The sequence below is a fragment of the Hyla sarda genome, unplaced genomic scaffold, assembly GCF_029499605.1.
Source record: "Hyla sarda isolate aHylSar1 unplaced genomic scaffold, aHylSar1.hap1 scaffold_1219, whole genome shotgun sequence".
Taxonomy (NCBI): Eukaryota; Metazoa; Chordata; class Amphibia; order Anura; family Hylidae; genus Hyla; species Hyla sarda.
In genome coordinates this window covers 85290-101507 of record NW_026607840.1, presented here as the reverse complement: position 1 = coordinate 101507, position 16218 = coordinate 85290, and the positions used below count along the sequence as shown (strand labels likewise).

General features: G+C 45.9%; 1 protein-coding gene across 2 annotated transcripts in view; it reads right to left on the bottom strand.

The window, feature by feature from the left end:
* Positions 1 to 750: 750 nt before the first annotated feature.
* Positions 751 to 16218, bottom strand: part of LOC130303375 (calcium-binding protein 2-like) — a 77068-nt gene continuing 61600 nt past the window's right edge. Inside the window, exons 3-7 of one of the 2 annotated variants that reach the window (XM_056551786.1) lie at positions 5747 to 5777; positions 3714 to 3848; positions 2683 to 2792; positions 1233 to 1380; positions 751 to 1041 (exon numbers count right to left, since the gene is read on the bottom strand). In XM_056551786.1, the coding sequence (XP_056407761.1) occupies positions 1016 to 1041; positions 1233 to 1380; positions 2683 to 2792; positions 3714 to 3848; positions 5747 to 5777 (450 nt within the window). In that variant the 3' untranslated portion in view covers positions 751 to 1015. Of the gene's footprint in view, positions 1381 to 2682; positions 2793 to 3713; positions 3849 to 5746; positions 5778 to 16218 lie in introns of both variants that reach the window. The other variant, XM_056551785.1, reaches the window with a different exon arrangement.

Below are 16218 nucleotides of genomic sequence, written 5' to 3'. Positions count from 1 at the left end.
ATCTGCCCTGATGGGATTTAGTCAGAGAACTAAGAAGTCTTCATGGAAGCCCAATCAGGATTATATATAATTCAGCAAGATATTATGTCAGGTTTACACATCACTCATCAGGATTACACATCACTCGTCAGGATTACTCATCACTCGTCAGGATTACTCATCACTCGTCAGGATTACTCATCACTCGTCACGATTACACACCACTTGTCACGATTACACACCACTCGTCAGGATTAGGGTGCATTCACACCACGTTTCCGAGATCCGGCTGCCGGATCTAGGTGGGAAATTTCAAAACCAGTCGCTCCGGCATCCCAGCCGGACCGGCGCCGAATCTCATTCATTTAAATGGTGACCTGGTCTGCTCATTTTGGCCCGTATCCGGTTTTATGGTCAGACTGAAAACCGTAGCATACCACAGTTTTGAAATTTCCCAGCCGGATTTTGGAAACGTGGTGTAAAACTTGTCAGGAATAGGCTCCTTTCACACTGCCGTTAGTACACGGCAGTGTGACAGCTGTCGGGAGAGCTGGGCAGAATATTGGGAGAAGTATTACTGCTTGTGCCGTCTTTTACTCCCGCTATTCATTACGGCATCCAGCGGACCCCATAATTGTAAATGGGAGCCGCCGGGACCCGTTGTTGAGCGTTTCTCCCTGTCATGAGAACGCATGTTAAAGTCAGAAAAAAAGAAGAAGAAAAAAGACTGACAGTCGTTCTAGACAGGGAGCAAAGGCAATGGGAAAGGGGCCTAATACATCACTCGTCAGGATTACATGTCACTCATCTGAATTACACGTCACTTGTTGGGGTTATATGTCACTTGACAGGATTATATATAACTCATTAGGATTATGTACATCACTCATGGGGCCAGTCACAGGTCACCAATGAGAATATCTGTTTGTAGCAGTAATAAGACACACCCAAATCAGTAGAATAATATACATTTATTATAGTGAAGCTCAGACACACGAGCGGATCTATAGACTACTCCAGACATCACTGTATCTTCTCAGCGGGACATCATCCGTACAAATTCTGCGGGGAAAGAGAGAGAGAGAAGAGTAAGGCTGGGAGATGGCAGAAGACTCTGTTCACACCAGCACATTGGTCTCCTGTGACACCTACACCCGATCTCTTCTCATAGGGATCTCAATAAATCCTGGCAGATCACATTCTTCATCTTTCTATAGGAAAGTATCTACAGATAAAGTTATTGATCCTCCTACCTTCGAAATCTACAAGTCCATCTCCATTGACATCCACATCTCTCAAGATTTCATCTACTTCACGGGGAGCAAGTTGTTGGCCGAGGAGTTTTTTCATAGCCTCGCGCAGTTCCCGGGTGCTGATCCTCCCATCACCATTTGAATCAAACTGGATTTGGTAAAAGAAAAAAGGGTTAATAGTCTGGTCACAAGTTATAACAGGACTGAACATGATGTCGATGGATGATCACACAATGTTATGGGATCTGTCTAGGTTTTACACCATATTTTGAGAATGGGGTGGGGTATACTCTTTAAAGGGGTACTCTGTCCCCAGACATCTTATCCCCTATCCAAAGCATAGGGGATAAGATGTCTGATCACTGCTGGGACCCCTGCGAACTCTGTGCAGCATCTGGCATTCGTTTAGAATGCTGGGTGCGGCCGGCGGGGTTGTGACGTCATGGCCACTCCTCATTGTGACATCACGTAACGCCCCCTATTTGTGGGGGCATGCCCCCTTCCATACACTTACATTGAAGGAGCGTGATGTGACGACCCTGCCGCCCGCTTCAGGTGTTCGGAACAAAATGTTTCAAACGCCAGGACAGCAGAGTACCCCTTTAATACCCACCAGGAGGAAGAAGATAGATTTACTGTATATGAGGAATTGTCTTTCTTCTTATCTGTAGTTTGGTTCTTACAAACTTCCCACAACCCTTAAAGGGAACCCTTGATATTTCCTGGTACAGACTCGGCTAGTGGAATTTGACTATTGTGTTTGTTTGTTTAGGTTTATTTCTGTTAGTTGTGTGTTACCCAACTGTATCCTGACCTGTGTCCGATTTTGTAGTTTATTTTGTTGATGTTTACTTCCATCACTTATTTAAGAAGGGATGTCACCGTAGTTGTAGATCCGCTATTTAGGGCAGATAGGCAGGTAGACAGGGTAAGAGGAACTGGGTGAGAACAGGGCTGCACTCCTTCCCTGCCCATACATAATAGACAGATCCCCTTTAAATAATTTTCTTCTTCGTCCTGCCCTCCGCCCTCTCAGGACGCCCCTCTATGGGCCAGAACAGAGAGGTCCTGCTCCGATATACTCCAGCCGTCCATGTCATACATCTGAATGGCTGCTGTGTAATCCCACATTTAATCTCCAGTGCCTTTGAAATGCCGAAGGGTTCCCAGGGCAAAATCACATCTATGGCAGCGACTACAAGCTGAAAGGTCTTGTCTCCAATGAGTTGTTTCCTTACGGAGGGTATACTCATATCTCTTTCTACTCTATATAATAATAACATTTCGTATATCAACATATGAGTAAACCAGATGTGCCCTGCTGCTAAGTGAGTGATCTACCGATGTGCCAGAAGTCTTATTCATGGCATCATGTACCCGGCTGTATTACCTCAGCTTTAATAGGAAGCTATAAATACCACCCACCCAGAGCAGTCTCATGGGGTCCTACCTCCTTAAAAGCATCTCTCAGCTCCTTCACACCGATCATGTCGGCCGTCTCTGCAAGAAGTTTCGGTCCCATCAGTTCTACAAAGTCTTCAAAGTCAACTTTACCCCCTGCTGAGGGCAAAAGAACAGTTCAGCGGAAACAGTATTACTGAGAGGGGTAGAAGGGGCTACATCTAACCTGCACCATGTATATTCATATAGGTCATCTATATGGCTCACCAATATCCATTCTTCTCATCATAGAGGTAAATTAGTAATTTGTGGCTGCCACTAGAGGGCACTTATTGTATACAGCTCCACATGAATTCATATAAATGTCTATGCTGTAAGCTCCCCCTAGTGGCATCAGCTGGAGTCCAGAGTAATATATGTCAGTATTACGCCTCAGGTGCAGCTGTATAGAGAGCAGCTCATAGATGGCGGGCCCAGTGTCTTCAGTAGAGCTGCTGATGGGGTCAAAGGGCTTTACTGACCCTTTACATGCTGCAGTCATGATTTCACCACGGCATGTAAGGGGTTAAACTACCAGCATTGGAGGTTTCTCTCGTGATGGGGGGCCCAGCTGTAATAATAAGAAAACAAATGAAAATGTTTAAACACAGTTGAGGGGTTCGAGGTCTAGAATTAAAGGGGAACTCCACTGGCCAGCATTTGGAACATTTAGTTCTAAAGGCTGTGTGTGCTGCAGGGTCAGTTCCGACCCCCTCGCGATGTCATGCCCCACCTGCCCACTCAATACAAGTCTATATTATGTCCACCACGCCCCCTCCTATAGACTTGCATTGAGGGGACGGGGACGACCCCCGCAGTGCACGAACAGCATTTGGAACTTAATGTTCTGAACGCTGATCAGTGGAGTATCCCTTTAAGGAAAATGGGAAGCCATTTATTAAATGTTATTAACTCTTTCACCACTGGTGTCCTGTATCCCAATCACATCCTGTATGATACCAGATTTATTCCCCAATAATTGATCAGACAATCTATTTATATGTCACTGTACTCGTCTTCACACACAACCAGAACACTTACTGATTTTCTGGGAGAGTTCAATGAGCTCCATCTCGGTCGGCATATATCCCATGGTCCTCATGCATTCGCCCAACTCCTTGTAGCCAATGAAGCCGTCCTTGTCCCGATCGAACTCCTTAAAGGCTTCTCTGAGCTCTGAGGAGGTAAAAAGACATAAGTTACATCTGAGACCATGAGACGGTGATATAAGGAGACCGCGAGATGGTGATATAAGGAGACGGTGATATAAGGAGACCGCGAGACGGTGATGTAAGGAGACCGGAAGACGGTGATATAAGAAGACCATTAGACGGTGATATGAGGAGACCGTGAGACAGTGATATTTGGAGACCCCGAGACAGTGATATTAGGAGACCATGAGACGGGGATATAAGGAGACAGTGATATAAGGAGACCGCGAGACGGTGATATAAGGAGACCACGAGACGGTGATATAAGGAGACGGTGATATAAGGAGACGGTGATATAAGGAGGCCGCAAGACTGTGATATAAGGAGACCGCAAGACTGTGCTATAAGGAGACCGTGAGATGGTGATATAAGCAGACCGTGAGACGGGGATATAAGGAGACCGTGAGACGGGGATATAAGGAGACTGCTCTGGACCACAGCTCTTGTATCTGAAGCGTGTGTATTATGTCTACAGCCAATGCTGTGTTGTCCCTAATGTTTATAATGCTGAGTGGTCTATGTGATTCCCATGATGCGGCAGAAATGGGCGGGAGATCATGAGCAGCAGGAAACCGGGACAGGCTTCATAATTACAGCTGACTGTGTAAAGGGAAAGATCTAGTAATTCAAGTCTGGTGGCAGGAGAAGCCACCTCAGATGGCCCCATTGACTCCTGGACCATCCAAGTGACACGTGTGACCGCCCTATTGACTCCTGGACCATCCCAGTGACTCCATGCCCCGTTCCTGCCCAGGTTTTTCAAACTCAGTGACATGTGTAGGCTGAAAACACACAGCAAGTTATACTCACCCCAGGGTTTTTTTTTTTTTTTTGTTTTTGTTTTTTTTGCAAAAAATGCTGTGGCCAGATGTTAGCTGGCATGAATATGAAACATGAGACGCTATACCTAGGTGTTTTTTTTTTTAACCCTTTAGCATAATTTTTAGGCTCTAAAATCACAGCATGCTTGGGTAGGGCTTTTTTTTTTTTTCCAGAAATGTTGGCATTTTATTCCTCTCATAGACTTCTATAGGTGGATAAAACAAAACAAAAAACATGTGTGCATGTATACTGGCGTTCTTTATGGTGTTATCCCCCCAACTCTTTAATTGAAATCCTGATGAAAAAATCACATGACATGACAGCAAGAAAAAGCAGGGGATAAAGATACCACCTAAAAAACTCCTATACTAAAAATAAAATATGCAACACAGAGCATCATAGAGGAGAAAACTGATGGGGAGGGGCTTTTCAGGGCAAAAACATTAAACTAAAGTTGTGTCTGTTCATATTGTGTATGTTAAAAAAGTTTCCACTGATGGTATATTTCAGGATACTATCACGGAGGTAGTTAGATGTATGAGGCTGTAATAGACGTAGTTCACTAGTGATTATCTGTTTTAAGCTGGAATTTTTTTTTTCAGACAAAAACATGGTCAACCACAAATAAACCATAATCCAGCATATAACCTATGGTTCCCAGTATACATGGAGTGTCCTTATGTATGGTATATCCGGTATACTACTGCAAGAGACTGACATTGTGTGTGGAGACGCTCAGTATATCTGTCCTCATCTACAGGAATTGGTAAATGCAATAAATACAGAGTTCGGATACGGTCACATGGGTGGATATTCTGCCATATTTACGCTCTAGGAAAGCTGCAGGTTTAGACCCCATTGCAGTCAACAAAGTCTCCTACAGAAAATCCACCACGGCTAAACCCACTGCTTTTCTGGGTCAGAAATCCTGCAGAAGATCCAATGGTGTGAATGTACCCTAATAGAATGTCCAGAGTATTCATGGAGAAAAGAAAAAGGAACCTAGAAGGGACATCATAGGGACAGTAATAGGACTCATACCTTCTATCTCCTCCGGTCTCAGCTCTCTGTCCTGGAAAAGAAAGAGTAATAATTAAGAGTTAATGTATCATATAGATAGAAATGACAACAATGGAGAGTTCTCAGGAGCTGTTACCTTTCAAATTGAATGTGTCGTCTAGATTTTAGTTTTTATTGATTAGACCTAAATATAGAAACATGTTATTTCTTTCTAATCTGTTCTGAGCTTCTAACGCCTTCTCTGTCTATAAGGGAGAAAAAGGCTGAGCCCCTATTGTCTTCTCTATAGGGGAGGAAGAGGCGGAGCTCTTATTGCATTCTCTATCTATATGGGAGGAAAATACAGCTCCTATTGTTTTCTCTATCTACAGGGAGGGGGAGGCTGAGCTTCTATTTTCTTCTCTATCTACAGGGAGGGGGAAGCTGAGCTCCTATTGTCTTCTCTATCTACAGGGAGGGGGAGGCTGAGATCCTATTGTCTTCTCTACATGGAGGGAAATGCTGAGCTCCTATTGTCTTCTCTACATGGAGGGAAATGCTGAGCTCCTATTGTCTTCTCTACATGGAGCTCCTATTGCCATGTCTATCTACAGGGGAGGAAGAGGCTGAACTCCTATTGTCTTCTTTATCTACATGAAGAGGAAGGCTGAGCTCCTATTGTCTTCTCTATATACAGGGAGGGGAACGCTGAGCCTCTATTGTCTTCTCTATCTACAGAGAGGGGGAGGCTGAGCCCCTATTGTCTTCTCTATCTACAGGGATGAGTAAGGCTGAGCCCCTATTGTCTTCTCTATCTACAGGGATGAGTAAGGCTGAGCCCTTATTGTCTTCTCTATCTACAGGGAGGGGGAGGCTGAGCTTCTATTGTCTTCTCTTGCTCCTGGTGTCACCTCTAACTGTAATCTTGTACAGATCACTTGCCAGCAGCATCCGCCTTATCATCACAGACACAATAAGAAGCCTCTGCTTAGTTTTAGGCCTTAGTGGCCAGAATGGAAACTGCAAGAATACAGGATTATTTCATGATAAAGAAAGAAAAAAACAACAATGAATACGTTCAACATAAAACAATTTAAACAACAAGTATTTGTTCTGACGACATAATTCACATCAGGAACAAGACGTTCCGGGTCATGAGGACCCGGGTCATGTGACAGAACAATGATTTCCAGCACAGTGGCAAATCTGTGAAAGAGAAGATGAAAGGGGCCAAAATAAGTCCCGGTCCGGACCAAAACCCGAGAGAAATGTTATGGTGGGACCGTAAGAGTTGTGTATAAACCAATGGCCACCCTAATGTCTCCTCCTTATAGTATATACAGGATGATCACCATAATGTCTCCTTATTTATTTTATTTATATATATAGTGCCTACAGATTCCACAGCGCTTACAATTATGGGGTACAAACAAAGACAAGTATCAGACATAAAATTACATATTCAAACAATAACTATTCAAACAAGAGGTGTGGGGATATATTGAGGATATGTTGGGGATATGTTTGGAATATGTTGAGGATATGTTGAGGATATGTTGGGGATATGTTGAGGCCAATTAGAGACTGTTATAAGCCTGTCTGAAGAGATGTGTTTTTAGGCCACGTTTGAAACTATGGATGTTGTTGTTGAGTCTAAGGGATTGAGGGATAGCATTCCAGAGAACCGGAGCAGCACGAGTGAAGTCTTGGAGACGGGAGTGAGAAGTTCGGATTATAGAAGATGTTAGTGTGAGGTCATTAGCAGATCAGAGAGAACGTGTAGGATGATAGACAGAGATGAGAGAGGAGATGTAGGGAGGTGCAGCATTGTGGAGAGCTTTGTGTGTGAGACTGAGGATTTTGTACTGTATTCTGGACTGAATTGGTAACCAGTGTAGTGACTGGCACAGGGAGGAGGCGTCGGTGTAGCGGCTGGAGAGGAAGATGAGTCTGGCTGCGGCATTAAGGATGGACTGGAGAGGAGAGAGTTTGGAGAAAGGAAGGCCTATTAGTAAAGAGTTACAGTAGTCGAGGCGGGAGTGAATCAAAGCAATAATGAGAGTTTTTCAGTTTCAGTAGTGAGAAACGGGCGGATTCTGGAAATGTTTTTTGAGATGCAGGTGACAAGAACGTGAAAGAGACTGAATATGGGGAGTGAAAGACAGATCAGAGTCAAGTATAACTCCAAGACAGCGAGCCTGCTGCCCGGGAGTTATGGTAGTCCCACATACCGAGATGGAAATGTCAGGGTTAGGTACAGTATCAGTTGATGGAGAAAAGACAAGAAGTTCTGTTTTAGAAAGATTTAGTTTCAGATATAAATAGGACATGATGTCTGAGACGGCAGAGAGACAGTCACTGGTATTCTGTAGGAGTGCAGGGGTGATGTTGGCAGAGGAGGTATAGAGTTGGGTGTCATCAGCGTAGAGGTGGTACTGGAAATCAAATCTACTGATTGTTTTTCCAATGGGGGATGTGTAGAGTGAAAAGAGTAGAGGACCCAGGACCGATCCCTGGGGAACCCCGACAACAAGAGGAAGAGGAGAAGAAGTAGAGCCAGAAAACGAGACGCTAAAGAAGCGGCCAGAGAGATAGAAGGAAAACCAGGCGAGAGCAGAGTCCTTGAGACCGATGGAGCGGAGACTGCTGAGGAGGAGTTGGTGATCCACAGTGTCAAAAGCCGCAGACAGGTCCAAAGAGAAATTGCCATTTGATTTGGCTGTCAGAAGATCGTTACTGACTTTGGTTAGGGCCTTTTCTGTAGAGTGAAGGGAGCAGAAACCAGACTGTAAGGGGTCAAGGAGAGAGTTCTTGGAGAGATAGCGGATAAGGCGGGAGTAGACCAAGTGTTCCAGGAGTTTGGAGATAAAGGGGAGATTTGAGACGGGTCAAAAGTTGGCTGCACAGGACGGGTCCAGAGATGGTTTTTTCAATAGTGGGGTTATGATAGAGTGTTTGAAGGAGGAGGGAAAGACCCCAGAAGAGAGGGAGAGGTTAAAGATTTTAGTTAGGTGACAGCTGATAGCAGGAGAGAGAGACTGGGTGAGGTGTGAAGGCATGGGGGTCACTAGAGCAGGTAGTGGGGCGGGCGGAGGAGAGGAGCCTGGAAACCTCATCCTCCGTTACAGGCTCAAAAACTGAGAGTGGTGAAGAGGAGACGTGGCTGGGAATTGGATCAGAACTTTTAGGGGACTGGGAGAGGATTTCATCATGAATGTCATCGATTTTAGTTTTGAAGTATTTGGCCAGGGAGGGAGGAACTCCCTCCCTTCTTATAGTATATACAGGATGATCACCATAATGTCTCCTCCTTATAGTATATACAGGATGATCACCATAATGTCTCCTCCATAACAACAAGACATACAACATCAAGGGACAATACTCCTGCACCACAGAGAACGTAGTCTACATGATACAATGCACCAAGTGTGACCTGGGATGTTACATTGGTGAGACCAGTCAGCCACTCAATAAAAGGATGAACCTCCACAGATCGTCCATCAACAACCATAGAGAAAAGGACTATTGCACCCCAGTTGGACACCACTTCACTCACACAGGTCACTCCCTACAGGACCTCAAAATCAAGATCCTGAAAGGAAACTTCAAGAACACCCAGGAAAGAAAGACATTTGAAGCCAAAATGATAGTTCTTTATGACTCCAAGAACAGAGGACTTAATGTGGATTTAAGCTTCTTATCCCATTATCAAAATTTCCTATAATCTTTGCTAAACTCTCTACCCTCTCCCTGCTCTAACACCATCACACCCCTGCTCCCCCTCCCCTGTCTAGTCTTATCTTCATTCTATGGCTCTATAGTAAAATTGTCTGTCCAGCGTAACCACTATTCTCACCTCTGCTCTCCAGCCCCCCCCCCTCCTCATCCTTATCTGTATCTATCGTCCTATTGCTATACAATTTATGGCCCAACTTAATGTCCATTCTCCACTAATGTTGTTTTAACCCCTGCATATTTTGTGAGATAGAACCTGTGTTTTCTCCTTGTGAGCTCAGAAATGCTTATGACTTGATAAAGGGAGGAATCCCGAAAGCTTGTCTCTACAAAATCTTGTTAGTCCAATAAAAAAGGTTATTACAAGATACTGCAACTACACATGATTTTGCTTTTTGCATCACTGGACTAATACGGCTACTCCTAACTAATCTATATATATATATATATATATATATATATATATATATATATATATATATATACAGGATGATCACCATAATGTCTCCTCCTTATAGTATATATACAGGACAATCACCATAATGTCTCCTCCTTATAGTATATATAGGATGATCACCATAATGTCTCCTCCTTATAGTATATATGCAGGACAATCACCATAATGTCTCCTCCTTATAGTATATATAGGATGATCACCATAATGTCTCCTCCTTATAGTATATATACAGGACAATCACCATACTGTCTCCTCCTTATAGTATATACAGGATGATCACCATAATGTCTCCTCCTTATAGTATATACAGGATGATCACCATAATGTCTCCTCCTTATAGTATATACAGGATGATCACCATAATGTCTCCTCCTTATAGTATATACAGGATGATCACCATAATGTCTCCTCCTTATAGTATATACAGGATGATCACCATAATGTCTCCTCCTTATAGTATATATACAGGATGATCACCATAATGTCTCCTCCTTATAGTATATACAGGATGTTCACCATAATGTCTCCTCCTTATAGTATATACAGGATGATCACTGTTATGCCGAGCGCTCCGGGTCCCCACTCCTCCCCGGAGCGCTCACAGCGTTCTCCTATTCGCAGCACCCTGGTCAGACCTGCTGACCGGGTGCGCTGCGATAATGTTCCCAGCCGGGGAGGCGATTCGCGGTGCGGGACGCGCCCGCTCGCGATGCGCATCCCGACCCGCTTACCAGACTCGTTCCCCGTCTGTGCTGTCCCGGGTCTTTGCGATTTAAAGGGCCGGTGCGCCACTGATTGGCGCATGGGTTTTAATCAGTACCTTCACCTGTGCACTTCCCTATTTATACCTCACTTCCCCTGCACTCCCTTGCCGGATCTTGTTGCCATTGTGCCAGTGAAAGCGTTTCCTTGTGTGTTCCTAGCCTGTGTTCCAGACCTCCTGCTGTTGCCCCTGACTACGATCCTTGCTGCCTGCCCTAACCTTCTGCTACGTCCGACCTTGCTCTTGTCTACTCCCTTGTACCGCGCTTATCTCAACAGTCAGAGAGGTTGAGCCGTTGCCGGTGGATACGACCTGGTTGCTACCGCCGCTGCAAGACCATCCCGCTTTGCGGCGGGCTCTGGTGAAAACCAGTAGCAACTTAGAACCGGTCCACCGACACGGTCCACGCCAATCCCTCTCTGGCACAGAGGATCCACCTCCAGCCAGCCGAATCATGACAGTAGATCCGGCCATGGATCCCGCTGAGGTCCCGCTGCCAGTTGTCGCTGACCTCACCACGGTGGTCGCCCAGCAGTCGCAACAGATAGCGCAACAAGGCCACCAGCTGTCTCAACTGACCGTGATGCTACAGCAGCTTCTACCACAGCTTCAGCAACCATCTCCTCCGCCAGCTCCTGCACCTCCTCCGCAGCGAGTGGCCGCATCCAGCCTCCGTTTATCATTGCCGGACAAATTTGATGGGGACTCTAAATTTTGCCGTGGTTTTCTTTCACAATGTTCCCTGCATTTGGAGATGATGTCGGACCAATTTCCAACTGAAAGGTCAAAGGTGGCTTTCATAGTCAGCCTTCTGTCTGGGAAAGTCCTGTCATGGGCCACACCGCTCTGGGACCGCAATGATCCTGTCACTGCCTCTGTACACTCTTTCTTCACGGAGATTCGAAGTGTCTTCGAGGAACCAGCCCGAGCCTCTTCTGCCGAGACTGCCCTGCTGAATCTGGTCCAGGGTAATTCTTCTGTTGGCGAGTACGCCATCCAATTCCGTACTCTTGCCTCCGAATTGTCCTGGAATAACGAGGCCCTCTGCGCGACCTTTAAAAAAGGCCTATCCAGTAACATCAAAGATGTGCTGGCTGCACGAGAAATCCCTGCTAACCTGCATGAACTTATTCATCTTGCCACCCACATTGACATGCGTTTTTCTGAAAGGCGTCAGGAGCTCCGCCAGGATATGGACTTTGTTCGCACGAGGCGGTTTCTCTACCCGGCTCCTCTCTCCTCTGGTCCACTGCAATCCGTTCCTGTGCCTTCCGCCGTGGAGGCTATGCAAGTTGACCGGTCTCGCTTGACACCTCAAGAGAGGACACAACGCCGCATGGAGAACCTTTGCCTGTACTGTGCCAGTACCGAACACTTCTTGAAGGATTGTCCTATCCGACCTCCACGTCAGGAAAGACGTACTCCGACTCCGCACAAAGGTGAGACAGCTCTAGATGTGAACTCTGCTTCTCCACGTCTTACTGTGCCTGTGCGGATTTCTTCTTCTACCTTCTCCTTCTCAGCTGTGGCCTTCTTGGATTCCGGATCTGCAGGAAATTTTATTTTGGCCTCTTTCATCAACAGGTTCAACATCCCGGTGACCAGTCTCGAGAGACCCCTCTACATCGCCTCTGTTAATAATTAAAGATTGGACTGTACTGTGCGTTACCGCACGGAACCCCTCTTAATGTGCATTGGACCCCATCACGAAAAAATTGAATTACTGGTCCTCTCTAACTGCACTTCGGAAATTCTTCTTGGACTACCGTGGCTTCAACGCCATTCCCCAACCCTTAATTGGACCACTGGGGAGATCAAGAACTGGGGTACTACTTGCCACAAGAACTGTCTTAAGCCTGCTCCCAGTACTGTCAGTCAAGACCCTGTGGCTCCTCCTGGTCTCTCCAAGGCCTATCTGGACTATGCTGATGTTTTTTGCAAAAAACAAGCAGAGACTTTGCCTCCTCACAGGCCTTATGACTGTCCTATTGACCTCCTCCCTGGTACTACTCCACCCCGGGGCAGAATCTATCCTCTGTCTGCTCCGGAAACACAAGCCATGTCGGAGTACATCCAAGAGAATTTAAAAAAGGGGTTTATCCGCAAGTCTTCCTCCCCTGCCAGAGCTGGATTTTTCTTCGTTTCCAAAAAAGACGGCTCCTTACGTCCTTGCATTGATTACCGCGGACTTAATAAAATCACTGTAAAAAAACGCTATCCCCTACCTCTTATCTCGGAACTCTTTGACCGCCTACGAAGCGCCAACATCTTTACCAAGCTGGACTTAAGAGGTGCATATAATCTCATCCGCATCAGGGAGGGGGACGAGTGGAAGACCGCGTTTAACACCAGAGATGGACACTTTGAATATCTGGTTATGCCCTTTGGGCTTTGCAACGCCCCTGCCGTCTTCCAAGACTTTGTAAACAAAATTTTTCGTGATCTTCTATGTACCTGTGTTGTGGTCTACCTGGACGATATTTTGATTTTTTCTGCTAACCTAGAAGAACACCGCCGGCATGTCCGCATGGTTCTTCAGAGACTTCGGGACAATCAATTATATGCCAAAATGGAAAAATGTCTCTTTGAATGTCAATCTCTTCCCTTCCTAGGATACTTAGTCTCTGGCCAGGGACTCCAAATGGACCCAGACAAACTATCAGCCGTATTGGATTGGCCACGCCCCTCCGGACTCCGTGCTATCCAACATTTCTTGGGGTTTGCCAATTATTACAGACAATTTATTCTGCGTTATTAGTGGTGTACCCCAAGGTTCAGTACTGGGCCCGCTGTTGTTTAATTTATTTATCAATGATATAGAGGATGGTATTAACAGCTCTGTTTCTATCTTTGCAGATGACACCAAGCTTTGTAGCACGGTACAGTCTATAAAGGATGGGCATAAGTTACAGGATGACTTGGATAGACTAAGTGTCTGGGCATCCACTTGGCAAATGAGGTTCAATGTGGATAAATGTAAAGTTATGCATCTGGGTACTAATAACCTGCATGGATCGTATGTCTTAGTGGGGATTAAACTGTCAGAGTCACTGGTAGAGAAGGATCTGGGTGTACTTGTAGATCACAGACTACAAAATAGCATGCAATGTCAGGCTGCTGCTTCCAAAGCCGGCAGGATATTGCCATGTATAAAAAGAGGCATGGACTCAAGGGACAGGGACATAATACTCCCCCTTTATAAAGCATTGGTACGGCCTCACCTGGAATATGCTGTTCAGTTTTGGGCACCTGTCCATAAAAGGGACACTACGGAGTTGGGAAGGGTGCAGAGACGCGCGACTAAACTAATATGGGGCATGGATCATCTTAGCTATGAGGAGCGATTAAAGGAGTTACAATTGTTTAGTCTTGAGAAGAGACGTTTAAGGGGGGATATGATAAACGTATATAAGTATATTAATGGCCCATACAAAAAATATGGAGAAAAACTGTTCCAGGTTAAACCCCCCCAAAGGACGAGGGGGCACTCCCTCCGTCTGGAGAAGAAAAAGTTTAGTCTCAAGGGGCGACACGCCTTCTTTACCGTGAGGACTGTGAATTTATTGAACGGTCTACCTCAGGAACTGGTCACAGCAGGAACAATTAACAGCTTTAAAACAGGATTAGATACATTCCTGGAACAAAATAACATTAATGCTTATGAAGAAATATAAAATCCCATCCCTTCCCCAATATTGCGCCGCACCCCTACCCCTTAATTCCCTGGTTGAACTTGATGGACATATGTCTTTTTTCGACCGTACTAACTATGTAACTATGTAACTATGCATTTTTCCACTATTGTGGCCCCTATCGTGACCCTAACCAAGAAAAATGCCAACCCTAAGTCCTGGCCTCCTCAAGCGGAAGATGCATTCAATCATCTCAAAACTGCCTTTTCTTCTGCTCCCGTACTCTCCAGACCTGATCCATCTAGGCCCTTCTCGCTGGAGGTAGACGCCTCCTCGGTGGGAGCTGGAGCAGTACTCCTACAGAAAAATTCTTCCGGACATGCTGTTACTTGTGGTTTCTTTTCTAGGACCTTCTCTCCGGCGGAGAAAAACTACTCCATTGGTGATCGAGAACTACTGGTCATAAAATTGGCGCTTGAAGAATGGAGGCACCTGCTGGAGGGATCCAAATATCCAGTTATTATATGCACTGATCACAAGAATCTCTCTTATCTTCAGTCTGCCCAACGGCTGAACCCTCGCCAGGCTAGGTGGTCGTTGTTCTTTGCCCGTTTTAACTTTGAAATTCATTTTCGCCCTGCTGACAAGAACATTAGGGCTGACGCCCTCTCTCGTTCATCGGATGCTTCTGAAGTGGAAGCTTCCCCGCAACACATTATTCCTCCGGACTGTCTGATCTCCACTTCTCCAGCCTCCATCAGACAAACTCCTCCAGGGAAGACCTTCGTCTCTCCACGCCAGCGCCTCAGGATTCTCAAGTGGGGACACTCCTCACACCTCGCAGGCCATGCTGGCATCAAAAAATCCATCCAGCTCATCTCTCGATTTTATTGGTGGCCTACCCTGGAAGCTGATGTTGTTGATTTTGTTCGGGCTTGTACAGTCTGTGCCCGGGACAAGACCCCTCGCCAGAAGCCTGCTGGTCTCCTCCATCCTCTGCCTGTTCCTGAGCGACCATGGTCTCAGATTGATATGGACTTTATTACTGACTTACCTTTATCCCATGGCAACACAGTTATTTGGGTGGTCACTGATCGATTCTCCAAGATGGCACATTTTATCCCTCTTCCAGGTCTTCCTTCTGCGCCTCAGTTGGCGAAACAATTTTTTATACACATTTTTCGCCTTCACGGGCTTCCTACGCATATCGTCTCGGATAGAGGCGTTCAATTTGTGTCAAAATTCTGGTGGGCCCTCTGTAATCAACTTAAAATCAAATTAAACTTCTCGTCTTCTTATCATCCCCAATCCAATGGGCAAGTGGAAAGAATTAATCAGGTTCTGGGTGACTATTTGCGACATTTTGTTTCCTCCCGCCAGGATGACTGGGCCGATCTTCTACCATGGGCCGAATTCTCGTACAATTTCAGAGTCTCTGAGTCTTCCGCTAAATCCCCATTTTTTGTGGTGTACGGCCGTCATCCTCTTCCCCCCCTTCCCACTCCCATGCCTTCTGGTTTGCCCGCTGTTGATGAGGTGACTCGGGACTTCTCCACCATCTGGAAAGAGACTCAAAATTCTCTCCTACAGGCCTCATCCCGGATGAAGAAACATGCTGATAAAAAAAGAAGAATTCCCCCCGTTTTTTCTCCCGGAGACAAAGTATGGCTCTCCGCCAAGTATGTCCGCTTTCGTGTCCCCAGTTATAAACTGGGACCACGTTATCTTGGTCCTTTCAAAATCAAGTGCCAAATCAACCCTGTCTCTTACAAACTCCTTCTTCCTCCTTCTCTCCGTATTCCCAATGCTTTCCATGTCTCTCTTGTAATGCCGAGCGCTCCGGGTCCCCGCTCCTCCCCGAAGCGCTCACAGCGTTCTCCTATTCGCAGCGCCCCGGTCAGACCTGCTGACCGGGTGCGCTGCG